This window comes from Daldinia vernicosa (genome assembly GCF_022497035.1).
Source record: "Daldinia vernicosa strain CBS 139.73 unplaced genomic scaffold F5Y00scaffold_40, whole genome shotgun sequence".
NCBI classification, from domain to species: Eukaryota; Fungi; Ascomycota; class Sordariomycetes; order Xylariales; family Hypoxylaceae; genus Daldinia; species Daldinia vernicosa.
The window spans coordinates 164,425-180,815 of record NW_025953956.1 but is presented as its reverse complement, the minus strand read 5'-3'; the positions used below and the strand labels follow the sequence as shown (position 1 = coordinate 180,815).

Here is a 16,391-nt window from a genome sequence, read left to right as displayed (position 1 = left end):
CCCACCCACCTAGCTCTTCTCCTACTTGTAGTATACTCAGTGCGATCGATCGACCGTCGATGCAAGCAAACACCGGCAGATCCGCCTATGGTAGCTCTTCTACATTTATATATTGAGTATATTTAGCAACCTAAGGTCACTGGTACGGGTGTTTAAGCGCTGCCTCGGGCCGCATGTGATTACATACCGGCTTGCAAACGTGTCAACGACGGCTGTTTGGTCGAGCTTCTGCTTTGAGAAGGATGCATCCTAGTGCACGCCTTAGGTCAGGCCTAGACTCTACCGTAGGACCCCCGCGGATTCCTGCTTTTCGATCCGATATATGATATTACCACCCTGAGCTGCAGCAAGGGACGTTCGGATCCGATACTTGGTATCCTGGGATGCATCTCCCGGTGAGAAGGGCCTGGCCTCCTCGCCGTTGCTGTGGGCGTATTGTATTGATCGTCCAAGTAGGGTACCGCATTATAATCATTGTTAGGCATGCGCGTCTCCGTACTAGTAGAACGCATAGAACGCATAGAGCGCATAGAACTGGTATTGACAGTTCTAGATTGCCAACTTGCATCAGTTGACGCGACAGTGTGAGTCGACTATATATCAAACGCAGTTACATTTCCCCGAAGTGAATGAGTTCGATACATCTGCTGGATGGAACAGCAAGATGGGATGGGAAGGGACAAAAAGAGGGCGCGAGCGGGTAGAGGCGAATACCTAAGCAGGGTTAAAGCAATGGAACAACGGCACATGCCACGACCTAAAGAATGAAAGTCAGCACGCCTACCAATAGCACAGCATTACGAATAAGATACAATACTATGTGTGCTGACAACCTTGAAGCAAGCCATCATATCTACTCCCATTCCATCATTTCATCCCACGCATTAAACAGGGCCATCTTCTCGCACGGTATCATCATCTCCCCCCTACCCCATCCCCATCCCCATCCCCGGCCGAGCCTAAGAACACATGAGTAGGTACGATCAGGATCATGCCACACCGGTTCATATCTACCGAGAATTAACTTCGACGGATAGTCATAGATCTTTTATCCCCGCGATGCGTGCTGCGACTAAGCCTAGGCCATTTAAGTGCGAGGCAAAAATATATGGTAGAGTCATTCGAAAAGCTTCATACGTTTTTAGTCGAGTAGCATAAACTGACGGTAGCTTCAGACGGTCGAATTATCGGTGACCAATTATGTACGCCTGTCAGCCATGATTCATTTCGCCTCTTCGTTTCGCGCGGTCCCATGTCCACGAATTAAGTTTCCAAGTCACAAGGCAGGGTAATTAGGAAAAAAGACCGTCTTGTGCGTCTTCCTCCCTAATATCACAAATTGGCCCCGTATAAACGTGCTGCTCGACTAGGTATATATATATGACGAAGGGAAAAACGTTAGATAGAAGCTAGAATCCGAGACCTCAGACCCTGAACCCTGAGATCTAGATCTAATACACACATACATTCCTGGTCTCTGTGTATGTACTTGTATGTCGAGGAAGTCGAATGAGCTAGCGAACGGGGATCACGATCCACGGTATTCCAATAGGAGATTTTGGATCCAAGGCCTTGAGCCGAGCCGAGAAGAGAAGAGAAGAGAAAAAAATGAAACCTGGCTTTTTTTGTTGGGATGTTCTTCTGTCGCATTCCTCATCAGCTGGACGGCTATATTAATGTCGACAGGTCGATTTATAATGGATGATCGACCGCGGCTGCATATAGAAGACTTTCAACAGGTATTCGATCGTCAAGGAGCGTCGGGGTTGTTAGTATTGTGCCTATTACCTAGGCCGGAGGCCCTCCGCGACTTAGCGCCCATCCTCTAGGATGTTTTCCTTTTTTTAAACTCTTCTGGAAATTTTGCTCTGGACTCGGGGTGGACGCCGGACCAATCAAGAGGGCGGGTTTTTATCTGAGGCAACAATTTCTAACAGGACTTTCGAAGGACAAGCTGGACCTATAGCAGTTAGACGTATCAAGTCTCATAGGACTCTAACTGAATTCGGGTCATTCGGATACTTATCATACTTTATGTACTCTTTATATGTACTCTTTAAGCTCGGGTATGGTAGGTATGTTGGTAGGCAAGGCAGCTGGGCAGGTAACGTAGGTAAGTAGCATAGGTAGCCAGGTATTGCAGGTATTTGGTGATAGTGTATATACGAGCTCAACTACCTGGCTAGCTGCCGAGGACTTCTCGTTATATGAACCTTAGAGTGGCGACTAATTTAGCTAATTGGAGAATGATAGCTGTCAATACGTCTACTGATGTGAGTTTAAGTCAGCAGAGAGTTGCGTTAGTCCACGAATGTGGGGGTGATGACCTAGGTGGTAGTTTTAACAGCACTGGAACGGTGAACGGCGTCTTTTATTACCATAAGAATCCTTGAATGATGATTATGTTGGTCTAGATTTCTAAAAGACAAATATAAGGTATATCCCTATATATATATCCTAGGTACCTAACATTATAGCGCGGAGAAAAAGAATATAGTAGTTACTTTTTAAATATCATAAGTAACTACCTTTAACCTATTCAGCATTTATTAATATGATGGTACCTTACCCCTGTTCTTATGTAAAATATCTTTCTTTTTCCCCCCACACTTCATTTGCCACATCGCCTCGTGTGCCTCGTGTGTTTCGCGTACTTCGTGTGCTTCGTGTGCTTCCTGTTACTAATAAGTACAATATGAAATCATACCAGCATACCTAGGCTGGTCCTTGCAACGTTTGGAGGTAGGTACCTAGGTTAGGTACTCATGCTCCGTGAGCATATGCATCCAGCTCTTATAGCACAAGCCACCGTCCGCGGTGTATTACAAGCTCGCTTGATAACGGCCTCGAGGTGTAACTGCTGCATAAAGACTGGCCAGATTGACCATTCACCACTCACGGAGTCCAGTCCGATACTACGTGCATATTATACCTAGTAACTAGTATAAGCGATATAGAACTGCATTTTAATAACATAGCCCTTGACAAGTACTGTACACAGACCCCAGATAATAGCCCAAAAGCATCTGTATATCTGTATATATGTGATAGCTTAATCCGAACTTTGGTCTCTTCAATAGTATTAGATCGGTCCTTCAAAGTAACCCCAAACCTTATCATGATCATGTATTATAATCGTGTATAATATCTCTGGTGCAAACACACTTAGTACTGAGCAAATCCCATTCCATCTAAGCGTCTTCTTCCCGAACCATCAGTATCCCGTTGTTATGACGTCCCATGATCCCAGCATTCAGGGACCAGACCCAGTCTAATACAATTTCTCCGTCGAAGTTTACCAGCACGACCAGGCACGACTGGTCGAAGTTTGCCTCAACGGGAAGACAAAAAGAATCTGGATAGTTTGCGTTTACCTTTCTATTTTCACTTCATACCTTACATACACATACATACATACACACTATCTCTCCCCAGAAGGCGTCGAAAATCTTAATTTATTACTTCTTCGAAACTCCATGATCAATTTCGAAAAAACGTAGATAATATTCTATTCACAACTTGACGTTGCCATATTTATACGCCAACATAAAACAAATCAACTCGAAAAGGCTCTGTATTCGGTGAAACTAAAGGACCCGTCATCACAAAAACCACCAGAAGCCTGCAAAAAAGCTCGCTGCAAGCATGAATGCAGCCGTGGACACTGCGCGGAAATTCGACAATTGGTCAGAGGAGATTCCAACCTCATGGACCCCGACAATGTTCACATCACCTTTCGGTGAGAGCATCACAGCTCCCGATTCTCAACTTTGGGCTAGTCCGGGTAACAATCTAGACGACTATTATAGGCCAAATCATCAAGCCGCGCGGGAGGAAATAGTACAAGATTTAGATACAAGCAACAACGTAAGAACTAATACTTGTTTCTACATGTTACCATGGAAGTTACTAACTAGCGATTCAGTTTGATGCTGGTTATACAATTGATAACGCCGTGGCAGCAGGCACGTTTCTTTACGACCAATATACAGGCACAAACGTATCTGGACAGTCTACTCACCATGATTTAGATGACCCCTTTGCCGAGCACACAAGACAATCGGGAGATATCCAACCAAATGTCAATGAAACGACAATATTTGACGATAACACCATATCGTCAACTATAATATCACCGACAACTACTACTCGTAATCGATTTTCTTCGAGTGGTTCCGATGCGAATAAACATTCACCTCGGTCGGTATTGGGCGTATCCCCGGCTTCCGCATCTTCGATGAACTGGATGGCGGACGGAGGCCAACCCTCTCCTCTATCCCCAGCATGCAGCATCAGCGCTGGTATCGACCACATGCCCCCGGCCAAGCACAGGCGGAACCGCGAACGGAACCGCGTGGCGGCGCACAAGTGTCGGCAGAAGGCGAAGCATAGCATGTCGGAACTGCAGACGCGGGAGCGCGAGCTAAGCCAGCAAAACCGGATGCTTCAGGAGCATGCGGGTAGCTTACGAGACGAGATTCTGGACCTCAAGAATGAGATCCTCAAGCACAGCAACTGCGACAGCGATATTATCCAGAATTACATTTCGCGGGCGGCTCGCGACGTCCACTAATGTATAATGTTGAAACTCGGCATCGCGGCGACTGGCGACTTGGCGACTAGGGGGTGAGGGAGGTTCCCATCGTCTTGGGGGTTTTCTTTTGAAGCTGGGATATGAATGAGTTTACCAAAACAACAAACCTAATAGTAAGACTACGACCGGGTCCCTTTTTCTTTCGATGGGAACTTTTCCAAGTAGTCTCACTAGACTATCAAGTCTAATAAGGACGACGGACTCGTCTGGGGCGTCAGTTGAGCTCGCTAGGCCCTAGTTCGCCAAGAACTTTCAGGTGGCCCTTGAAAGCTGGCATGATATTGGGGGGTTAATCTAGCGCTTCGTCTTTCTTTCTCGTACGGGGTCCTGGAGAGGAAGTTTCGTCCTTGGGGGATGTCTGGAACCATGTCATAGTAATCGTCTGAGATAGAGCACTGAACCAGTGGCCGGCGGCACGTTTGCTCGAGCCAAACAACAAGGCCACAAGCCATAATAAATACGTTAAACCTTCGAAACTCGGAGAATTATAAACGTAGTACTAAGATGGCTTGATGAAATTCGATGACGAATCACGGTTGATATGTCACAGACTCGTGTCGTAGATATTAGTCCAATTGATATGGGAAATCATAGCAAAAATATAGGAATGAAAGTCTATCATCAACTATGTGGGAGACTTCTTCGGGGGAATAAGAACATTATATATATGCGAACGCTGGTAAGAAGTGACCAAGTGACCATGTATATATGATAAATTGGAAACGTATATGATATACGGATTATACAGACCTCATCTGTCAACATATCGTCAGGGTATCCACCCGCCCCCCCAGGCCCCCCCATTCCAGCAGGGGATGTAAGGATCAGACGTATAAGAGAGCTTCGCGAAAGACAACCACTCCCAAATATTTGATTCCCATGGAATCGCGACTAAGCAGCCGGGGGAGCTAGCGAACACGACCTCACATCTTACTATGCGTGTGTCCCCCCCCCGTTTTATTACGCCGTCAGCTGTACATTCGCCCCCGATTACTCGCCGATTACTTCTTGTTTCTTTCTACAATCCACAGAAACGATTGACAAGGTACATAATGATGTAATTTCAAGGGGGTGGACTAAAGACTCCGGATTGATCTTTTACTTCTGGCCAGTCAGAATTACGCTATAAAAAAAAGTTGCCCTTTTAATATTTTAACAAGTGACACTTACACGTTGGGTAGTCATAACACATATAACTTCACGATTCTTTAACAAAAGAAATTTAATATTTTTAATAATTGAATCTTAACATCATCTATATTATAATATGTCTTTTTAATTTTATTTACAATCATAACAAGTAAAAACTGAACTTATAAAAAAAATATTCAAATCAGACTTAACTGAGAATCAGCACTATTTTCAACGTCATTCTGCTACTGTCCGTCTACTAGTTGAAACTTGTTGAGAATATCACGATTGTTTACCCTGGCTAAGCTCTTCCGCTTCTTACGGTGCCGCTATCTATAGGCAAAATGAGCATTTCATACGTCACGATTGCCTCTTCTAGAACCACGTCGAGCACCCGCGATTATTTCAAATCAAACAATTTAACATCAACTCTATGCTACTATCACGAAATAGCTACAAGGGATCCTATGTAGCCACTCGAACATAACTCGATCATAATTAATCATCAGTGTAGTATCGACTTTTACAGGCAAGCTTACACCCGGGTCAACGAGCCCATGCACCGTGGAGTCTTGCTGTGATCGCAGCGACAGAAAGCTTTCTAATCTCGATTCTCAAGGTCTAGACCGAAAAGCTATCATTTTCGTGAAGGTGAGTTATCTATATGTGTGCGATCTACTGCCCGGTTGAGATGTCTTATTTGATAATGATTGGCTCTGTACAGTATATAGACAGGAGAGAAGTCCGTAGTGTGGATATTATAGCGCTTGGATATATTAGCTGGGTATCAGAATATGTCATCACGACGCAGAGGCGACACCATGACATTTCCAATGGTAAACTGCACGACATATATCAAAATCACACGCTATTGCCTCATACATCCGTAGAACCAAGATAAGAGAGCAAAGTTGCGAGAAAAATAATAAGAATAACAGCAGCCATTTCAATTATACTCGTGTTGCTTTTTCCCAAGCGCTCTCAACCTCTCGCCCCAAACCCACAAAAGTAATGGCACAGGGAGACCAAGGGCTACGAAAACGAATGCCAGGACACTGTTCCCCCAGCCGTAACCCAAGCTATCGTACAGTTGAGGGGCAAATATTGGAAATACGAATCCTAGTATGTTAGATAGAAGTCTCGTGGCGGCATTCGCCGAGGCACCCAGCTCGCCAAACATGTCAAGAGTGTATGCTAGCAGAGCTTGAGACAGGATTGAGCTCCCACACGTGAATATGATAGCACCGATGTCAACCATGACCCAAGAAATACGGTATTGCGCCGCCCATCCGTACCAAAAGAGCCCCACAGGTATAAAGAGGACTCCAGGAAGCATATACGGAACGCGAAACTCGGGCCGATCCTCACCCTTATTCTTTGGTCGATCTCGTAACCGCCTATATATAATGTCCACTGTAGTAGCCAAAGTCAGAAATTGCTCCTAATAGACATCTTTCGTGGAATAACCCAACGTACTAATCCTTGCCCCTATTTGCGCCGTCATACAAAAGCCAATCGAGAAAGATAGGTAGTGTAAACTACCAATGAGGGCAGACTGCCCGTACCAATCGATCCAGAGCGTCGCAAAAGTGGAGAGCATCAATGTATAGATACCAAAGTTCAAAGCAAGGACAAGAGATATAACCTGAACGATCGGTCGTCGGATAAGGAGCCGAAGTGGCCGTCGAAGATAGATCGCTAGCCGGGAGAAGAAATCGTTCCAGAAGGCCGATTGCAGTGGAGATAAAGCTAGCACGACCGACTCGGATCTCGCGACCGCCTTTCGACGTAGCAGAACCGGAGTGTACGACTCTTTGATGATAAAAACTCCCAACAGGGTTATGAACGCGTCGAAGATGCTCACGATCCAGAAAAGCCACGGCCAGTACACAAGCTGTACAACGACCCCGCCGACGATAGGGCCTAGAGCCGGACCCAGATACGGAAGAAAAGAGGCGATGGCAAGTGACTTGCCACGATCCTTCGCGTGGTACATGTCCGCCATGACAGGGCCCGTAAGCTATATGAACAAGAGAGAATATAAGACTTCAACGTATTTTCGAAGCTAGGCAATGAACAATAATCAATCATAGGTACGTACTATAATACCGGCTCCCGCTCCCGTCGCAGCGAGAAACCTACTGGCAATCATCAACCCCGTCGAGTTTCCCACCGGGCAAAGCGCATTCCACAGGATATACCAGGCGTTGCTGACGATCCAGACTTTCTTCCGACCGTTCATCTCCGCGAGAGCAGCGATAAAGAACGGGCCGATCCCCAAACCGAGGAAGTAGATGGAGAGGGTGATCTGCGAAGTCGACGCGCTGATTTTCAGATCGCGAGATATGTTGCCGAGGGCCGCTGCCATTATGCTGGCCGACATCAAAGTCACGAGCTGGCCGACGGAGAAGATGATGCCGATCGAGACCTTCCGCCACTCGGGCCAGTTGTATGGATCGTTGGGGTCGTCGGGCCCGTCCCACGTTGCTCCGTATAGCTCGTGTAACCGTGCGAGACGCTTTTCAGCTTCGGCATCTCGATTGTCGACTTGCGCTTCCAGCTGCTCCGGCAAGCTCTCGGTTAAAGGCTGCGGATTGGTCATGAGGCCGCCTTCTTTCTTCTCGTCGGAGGACATGCCGGCTGCAGCTGTAAGATGTGCCTAGATAGGATCTGGCTAACAGGATAGGCAGGCAATATAGTCCAGGATGCCAGACGACTCGATTTATGTGTCCGCGAGTTATTATTATTATTATATATTCCTAAATACCCACGTTGGTATTTCCTACATGACTCCAAAGAGAAAATCGCACCATTATCTCGAAAACGATGCCATGGCCCCAATATCGTACCCTGCTTTCGGAATGACTCGTAATCTCGACAAGGGCCTATATGAAATATCCACGGCTATAACTACGCCAAAGAATCCTACGACATACCACCACCATACCTCCGTAAACGGGGGTAGTTTCTATAAGAGAAATCCTCAAGCCATCCCAGGACACGCAGCCCGACATAGTATAGCTACCTACCTATCTATAATAGCTGCCTAAAAGTGATAATAGTATCCCGAGGTCGCCAGTTTTATCATACCTTGCTCGGCCGACCCTATGGAGGAAATAAGGGGAAATCAAGAGGCTTTAGGATCCCTTCCCGAAGGCCTAACAATGGTACGCTAAACAGGGGCCAGCCGCAGACCATCCAATAGAACTACATCAAAGGATCTGATAAAGCCCCTTGGCATCAGCCAGCAACGCCGGCGGTCTACTAGCGCCATCTGATAAGCTTTTTTTGGCCGGGATTCTTTATGGGGCTTCTGGGGTTTTAGTCGGAAATACCTACCAGAGCTAATGCACATGAGACCCGAAGAAGGTAGGTAGCATAGCGATCAGGTAGCCCGCGGTCTCCATTTACTCATATATAGAGATTCTCACTAGACAAGGAGGGAGTAGCGTATATGTAAGACTAGAGATAGCGAGACGGGTTTAAGAAAGCTTGTTCGCCATATCAAATACCGAATTGGTGGAAAAATATAAAGCGGGCTATGTAGTATAACATTTCTTTAATATGAAGCACCCGTTTACTCTACATTTTAATCTCGAAATTATCTAATAAACAAACCAAGTACGGATTAGCAGCGAACGTTTTTATCTCAGAGCCAGCTCAGGTCATAATCCGAATGGAAAGGCTTCGGGACGTAATAGACATATCAAATAAACGAGTTCGGAAAGAGATAAAACCCCAGTGCAGCTCGTAAGGTATAGCAAATGCTTTACTTCCTGGCTTATATTTGATGTCCTTCACAGTAAAGGCCGGCGCTAAATTTGCGTTATCGTTGCGTGCCTCGACGTCGTATACACTTATAACAATACGATTTATGTGAGGAGGATGTCAGAGGCTGCCCTTGGTATATCACCACTACGGAGTGACAGGTGACTAGCTAGTGAATAGCTCATATGGTATATATTTCGGAATACTACTAACGCCTGCCTTTTCCTCAATCTAAGAGGGAACCAAGGTCCCCTTATATACAACATAGTGAATGACTAGCTGGTAGATAGCTTCAAGCTAGATCTTAGACCCCTTATCACGTCATATACCTATCGTAATCCTTGTCATCTGACAGAGGAACTGGACCAATCAAATGCGATAAAAGTATAGAGGCAAGCTGAGACGTCAATGGCATTCCCTTCTTCCCGTCTTTGTTTTTCTGTGCCTAGAGAAAATTACGATTTTGCCTGTTCGCTTGCTCGGGGTTGCTTAAAATGTTATTTCATCTTAATCACATGTCTTGTGCTTAGCAAAACATAAACTGGGATCGGAGTATTTCTGCTGCTCGATCAACAAGTCGCCGGCCATGGCGTAGTACAGGGTCTGAGCTTTCGTGTCTCCCAAAGGAATAATTAACCGAGAATCAACGCTTGTGTAATAAGTGGCTTCTCAGGTAAGCGGCCACGTTTGGCAGATCACCTCGCATATGCAGGATTCCATGCTTATAGTAACCTAAGAGCCTCGTAGATCTAACATCGGGAGTCCCTTACGTAATTTAGATAGAGTTAGTTACAGAAGTGCGGTGCTTAGAAATAATCATTATATAAGAAGTCTTAAGTCTTACCGTTAGGACTCTGGATGAGACGTCTGGAATAGTGGAATACTTCAGCATATATAGTAATAAGCTCCTATAGTTTGGTTTATAGTTCCTTACGAGGCAACAAAGTTGTTTTCGTGCCTCTTATTTCTACCTCATGATATTAACTACGTTTATCGCCGGTCGACAAATCGAGATAGTCAGTATAAAATCCTTTAAAGGCCCGAATCACCCTATTCCATGCGGTCAAATTTATTGTGGCTAAAAAAAAAATTTTCACCGCGTGATTTACTACTCTCTTCAGCTAATACAAGGGACGCCGACGGGGTTTTAAGACTGATTCTAGCTAGCTTCACCGGCTGACATGACTTTGCCTCCACAAAGAGGCTGCTTATTACGTCGGTCTACGTCAATTCGAATATTAACTAAAGATAATTATGTGTGACAGTATAGGTAATACTGCTTATACACTCAAGTTGAAGTAGACAGCTGTATCCCGGTTATAGGGAATTATAAGATTTTACTTCTCATGTATACCTAGGAGGTAGGTATACTTTTTTACCTTGCACCCTGTGTATAACTGTCAACCTTTCGTGAATGGACCATCCAAGATGAATAGGTACCTAATATATTGTGAGTATCCAACCAATCCTACGTTTTCTTCGGCCGTAGACTTACATACATACCTATTTTTAACGTATATTAATCATACTGGGCCTCGCCGGCCTCATCGGGTATTATTTAGTGGAGCTCCGTCCCCAATGCCACCGAAAATAGACCGGCTTTTTGCAGTATGTGACTGGGCAAAGCTTTGGCAGCCAAGCGCAAAGTTCTGTTCTACTCACAACCTCGCACAGGCTGCGATAAGCCGACAAGTTTGCGGCTCCGCGCAAAAAGAAGGGAGTGTGATTGTGATGGACTTGATGCTTGTCCAGAACGAATATAAATATAACAAGTCGCGGGGTTTGTCCCGTTCGTCCGTCGGATCTAATCCCATTGGATATTAAAATTCTCGCAGCCCCTCTGTCTGTGTATAAAGACAAACCCAGCAAGTATCATAAACGCAATGGGGCTAGCATCTATCCCATCCGATCTACTCGGAACACGAGCGGGACTCTCCCGATGTGTGCTGTTGACGGCTACCGTGGCTACCGCTGCATACCTAGCAGCCGGACTCGTTCTGCAGTCTAAAGGGGTCAAGAAACAGCTCATTACGCCGTCTCCGCGGACAAGAACTCTCCCGAAACTCTCAGAAGAGGAGATTTTAACCCTTCCATATCCACCCGACGCCCTTCCTGGGGCGAGAGACGTAGAGACTCCGTACGGTTCAATACGGGTCTATGAGTGGGGTCCCGAAGATGGGGAAAAGGTTCTTTTTGCCCACGGCATTAGTACGCCTACAATATCGTTAGGAGATCTGGGGCATGAATTTGTTGGTAAAGGGTGCCGTGTTATGCTCTTCGGTAAGTTATAGGTATCCTCTCCCCCTTTCTTCTCGACCGTTTGTATTACGGATATATTCCCTAGGTCGAGGAAGAAGAAAACAGTTTTCTTACCATTTTCCTTATCAGATCTCTTTGGCCGCGGGTACTCGGACGCGCCTAGCGACCTCGTTTACGATGAGCGACTTTACGTGACGCAATTTCTGTTGGTCCTGGCATCATCCAAGCTATCATGGACAACATTTAACCTTGTAGGATACTCTCTCGGCGGAGGCCTTTGTGTCTCATTCACGAGATATTTCCCGCATTTAGTTAGCTCGCTTACGTTGGTAGCCAGCGGTGGCCTGATCCGGCCATACCATGTTGGCTGGAAGAGCCGGTTGCTCTATAACTCGGGATTACTCCCGGAGTTCCTAGTGAAATTACTAGTTCGAAGGAGGATACGGCCGAAGACTGAGCAGCCGCCCGGTTCTGCAGGTGGCGTCGATATCGCGTCTGCCGAAACTAAGAAGCACTTACCGAATGGAGATAGCGATGCCAATGGCGGTGCCGGTTTTAACACTACATCCATCTCTAAATTTCGGCCGAAAGTTACTGTGTCCTCAATTGTGGGATGGCAGGTTGATCATCACGACGGGTTCATCACGGCGTTCCTCAGCACAATTCGGAACGCCCCTATTTATGCCCCCCAGCAAGACTGGGTGGTTTTAGACAAGATTCTTGAGTCTAGGAGACGATTCAAGCATGACGAAGAAGCCGGCCCGATTTCGGGACTCTGTGCCGGGAAAATTCTGATGATACTCGGGGAGGATGACCCTGTTGTTGTTAAAGATGAGACGATAGAAGATGTCCAGAACATGCTCGGATGTGACGGAGTCGAAATTGCTGTTTTACCTGGAGGCCATGAGATACCTATCTCGGCGAGTTCTCGTATTGCAAGTACGGTAGAAGCGTTTTGGCGTAAGCATTCGGCTTGAGCGAGCTCCGTCTCTCGTAAGGCATTGGATATTATTTAGGAATAGCCTTGAATAGGTTATCTTAGTGTCTAGAATTAGTTGGCTATAGATAGCCAGCGCCTCTTAATTGTTTCTCCCAATGCTACATTGATTAACCCTAAAAGGAGTTTTGGTTTGGGTCGCCGGGTCTCTTTAAAGAAAAAAGCATAAATGTAGGTAGACGGGAACGAAATATGCTGTATAAATGATGGATATGGTTGTAGCATGTGCTAAACGGCAGATATACCCTCCGCGTAGTCAATTCTACATATAGCACTAGCCTCACTCGGCCTAACATGTCTGCATGCTTCGAAGCTCATATACGCCAACTAGTCCGCAAAACAGAATTCCGTTTAGAAACGTGGTAATGCAACAATTGTTGTTACATACACTGTATGTTTGACGGCCTACTCCCACTCCTACGGAATATTCAAGTGAAGCAAGACACTTCGGGCAGACGATAGTTTTCGATAGTTTTAATTCAGGCTTTGTTCGTTATAGTATGATATGCTGCATGGGTAATTCGCTGGTCGTTTCTTAGGTTACGCCAAGTTTATTGGCGTCGGCTTTGAAGGATCATTACCAATCATATCAAACCCCAGATAGTTAGTGGTGTGGACAGGGTAGCATGTCAACTTGCATAGGACCACGTAGTAGTGCGTAGCCGTCCTGTCCGAAAGCAATCTGGGGATTGCTTACTGATTGCTTGCTGCCCACATGGCCTATCATATATATTGTGAAGCATCAACCCCAAGGGGGCGCTGGCTTGGCGTCGGCATGACCACGACTGGCTGCTCCAAGGGGTTGCATACCTAGTGTGTAGAGATTATGTTAGATCAACGTCCAATGCCCCGAGTTGCTCGGAAAGGCGTCGACTAAGAGCAGAAGGAGTAAATAGAACCTTCTTCTAATATCCACAGACAATATGCATGACACGTTGCTATGTCCGCCTCCTATCCATCTTTAACGTATATGCTATAGTCGAGTTAGGAGAGCGCTGGATACATCTGATACATGTCTACGTACCTGGCCATTTAGATAATTTAGATACGTAAATCGAACATTTGGAGATCGGATGATGGACCAGTGGACGTAAGCCGAGTATATAGTATCTGCAAATGTGATTGGTAGATTTGCTAGAATTGTAATGAAACGCGGTAGCACCACCGGACTTACAAACACTCATATCGTGCGTAAGTACAAAGAGGGCATGACGATCCCAGCCTGTATAAGTCCACGATTTACCTATCAGGGATCAAGTCACTGGTGATGTTTAGAGTTCTTCCCGATAGAGGTTGCGAGGCAGATGGAAAGTATAAGTGCCTATTCTAGCGATCTTACGTATGATGTAAAGTTAATTCTTTGATATAAGGAAATTACATCAAAGATGTGTGTCAGATATACCTGCCCGACCGGTAAACGCTAGAAGCCGGTAGTGGATGCGTGCCCCTTTACCCCGCAATTCCCTTTTAAGTTCTGGATTTCCGGTGACGTAAGTGGACAAATCAGAAGTGAAACATATGAATCTGTTAGTGTTATCAGTGGTTTTATACCGGCTATCCCCGCAAAACTCTAATCTCGCTTTAGCAGCTGTCCCTTTTTGCATTTGTAGCTTCCATATAATATTCTCTGGCGGAGAACACCTAATATGCACCATTGAATCTTTCTAGGTGCGCTAGCGCAGAGTTGTTTTAGAGGTAGTCAGCCAATAGGCTTTCACCCCCTCTCAAGCTAGCGTTGTCGATCTTTGGGTCCATTCGTAGCATGTTCCAAGAATCTGTATTAACTGAGTAACCCCATGCTGCAATTGCTGCAATTACTGCAATATCCATCCATCGCGACTACCTATCGTATACCTAGCTCCTACCTAGCTCCATATCGATCCTACCATATCTGAGATTCCAACAAACGGTAGCTCTCATTCAATTCGCCTTCTTCACACCTCTTTAGATTTTTGTACCTAACTAGAGGTCCCGACCAAACCTTGGCTCCCTATCCGGCGTTGCATTTCCGTTATCCTACTTTCGGAGAATAATAACAATTATTGAAATCGACGCCATCTAGAAGCCTAGAAGCCTAGAAGCTCTCGGATTACCCCGCTTAGAGCACCCTCAAAGAGAGGATCGAGTCAGTCGATGCTACACGGGCAAGCATCGTCACTTCAATCAGCAAGACACTTTCTTTGATAGTGCGTATTGGCGTCTTATTGCGTCAAAGAGGGAAAGAAACGGTTGATCGCATTGTCATTGCCACACCTACCAACCTATCTACCTCCTTATCTCTCCTATACGCTCTCGTCACTTTAAGGTCCTAAGGTCCTAACCATCCATATTATACGTGATATTGCCTACCACAAAGAAGCATCACATCTTGTTTCATTCCTTTGACTATTCTACCGTATTCTGCTTCTTCCCCACCTCGATTCTGTGTTCCGGTCGCCAAGTCGATCATCCCACACAGCAAACTCAAGGTTTCACTTTTGTTACTTCAATAGCGCCACATCATACCACCGCTCCAATTGAAACACGCATCGTTCAATTTATAATTTATATCGTGCCATTAAACCAACTACCAGTCAACTACATAAACCCGGAAGTTCTAATCGCTTTTTCGGTTACTCACCCTCCTCATCCCACCTTAAACAATTAGAACTGGAGCATTTACAAATATTACCATGTCGAACGACAACACCAACAGCCCCTCTGGCGACCGCCGCGGCTCTGTCACTTCCGCTGCGCTCTGTAATCTCTGGCAACGAAGCAACTCGACCTCTACTGGAAATGGTATCGGCCGCGAATCGGTCACATCGGTGGCGTCTAGAGACCAACGTCGACGACTATCTGTTAATACGATAGGGCTGTCTGGTACCTCACCCAATTCTGGAAATGCCACTTTTGGAATGCGCAGGGGCAGTAATTCCACCAACAACTCGGATGCAGTCGATGAGAGCGCCATCGAGGATGAGGAATCCGCCAAGATAGGGCCTACTTCTCCTTTCGCTCGTCGCATCAGCTTCGGCGCCCAGGCTATGCTTAGCCTACGCACTGGATCCGGAAGCCCCGGATCAACTGGTAGGACTCCCCAGCAGTCGAGACGTATTTCTAATGCAAATACGCGTGCTCTACCTTCCAGTGCCTCGTCCGCCTCAACTGCTGCGAGACGGGCAAGCACCTCTCAGGCAAGCAATGTATTACCCTACAGAGCCCCTTCTGACATGTTTTCTGCTCGGGCAGACAATGGATACAACTGGCCCGAGCAGCTTAGATCCCGTGCCGAAAGCAGTGTTCAAGGTCATCGACCGACCTTTGGACCTCGTAGATACGGCTCGCCACCTCACGGCGGCGGTCAACATGATCGCTCTAAATCCGTTTCCGAAATGCCACCTCCTCCCAAACAAGCTGCTGCCGTAAAACCGAAGCAGCCAGAAAGGCCTAAGCCAGACCCCATGCAAGAGCGCATTCTCAAAGGCGACTTCTATATGGATTGATCGATCATAACTTGAACAGAGGAATGTCCACATCGATTTATTTGTGTTTTAGGACCCAATCCTCTCGATCTAATCCTTACAGGTTCGTGGTCACTCACAGGGCCGCGAGCCATGCGCTCTATCTGCTGTATTTCCTTTGCATGCCATCTCTTCAACC

The 16,391-nt window shown here is 46.1% G+C and overlaps 4 protein-coding genes across 4 annotated transcripts; 3 read left to right on the top strand and 1 right to left on the bottom strand.

Annotated features, from left to right (window-relative positions):
• Window positions 1-3,645: 3,645 nt before the first annotated feature.
• On the top strand, window positions 3,646-4,573 carry F5Y00DRAFT_264215 (uncharacterized protein; the record flags this gene model as incomplete). Its single annotated transcript, XM_048011620.1, has 2 exons — window positions 3,646-3,867; window positions 3,926-4,573. 2 exons carry the CDS (start codon window positions 3,646-3,648, stop codon window positions 4,571-4,573), a joined length of 870 nt encoding a protein of 289 aa, XP_047862733.1.
• A 2,098-nt stretch (window positions 4,574-6,671) lies between these two features.
• Window positions 6,672-8,360, bottom strand: F5Y00DRAFT_254400 (putative florfenicol exporter; the record flags this gene model as incomplete). The annotated part of the gene is made up of 3 exons (XM_048010163.1): window positions 6,672-7,138; window positions 7,202-7,745; window positions 7,827-8,360. The coding sequence occupies 3 exons, from the start codon at window positions 8,358-8,360 to the stop codon at window positions 6,672-6,674; spliced, it is 1,545 nt and encodes a 514-aa protein (XP_047862732.1).
• A 3,016-nt stretch (window positions 8,361-11,376) lies between these two features.
• On the top strand, window positions 11,377-12,729 carry F5Y00DRAFT_264213 (alpha/beta-hydrolase; the record flags this gene model as incomplete). Its single annotated transcript, XM_048011619.1, has 2 exons — window positions 11,377-11,773; window positions 11,882-12,729. 2 exons carry the CDS (start codon window positions 11,377-11,379, stop codon window positions 12,727-12,729), a joined length of 1,245 nt encoding a protein of 414 aa, XP_047862731.1.
• Window positions 12,730-15,421: 2,692 nt separating this feature from the next.
• Window positions 15,422-16,234, top strand: F5Y00DRAFT_264212 (uncharacterized protein; the record flags this gene model as incomplete). Its single annotated transcript, XM_048011618.1, has 1 exon — window positions 15,422-16,234. One exon carries the CDS (start codon window positions 15,422-15,424, stop codon window positions 16,232-16,234), a length of 813 nt encoding a protein of 270 aa, XP_047862730.1.
• Between the last annotated feature and the right edge of the window lie 157 nt (window positions 16,235-16,391).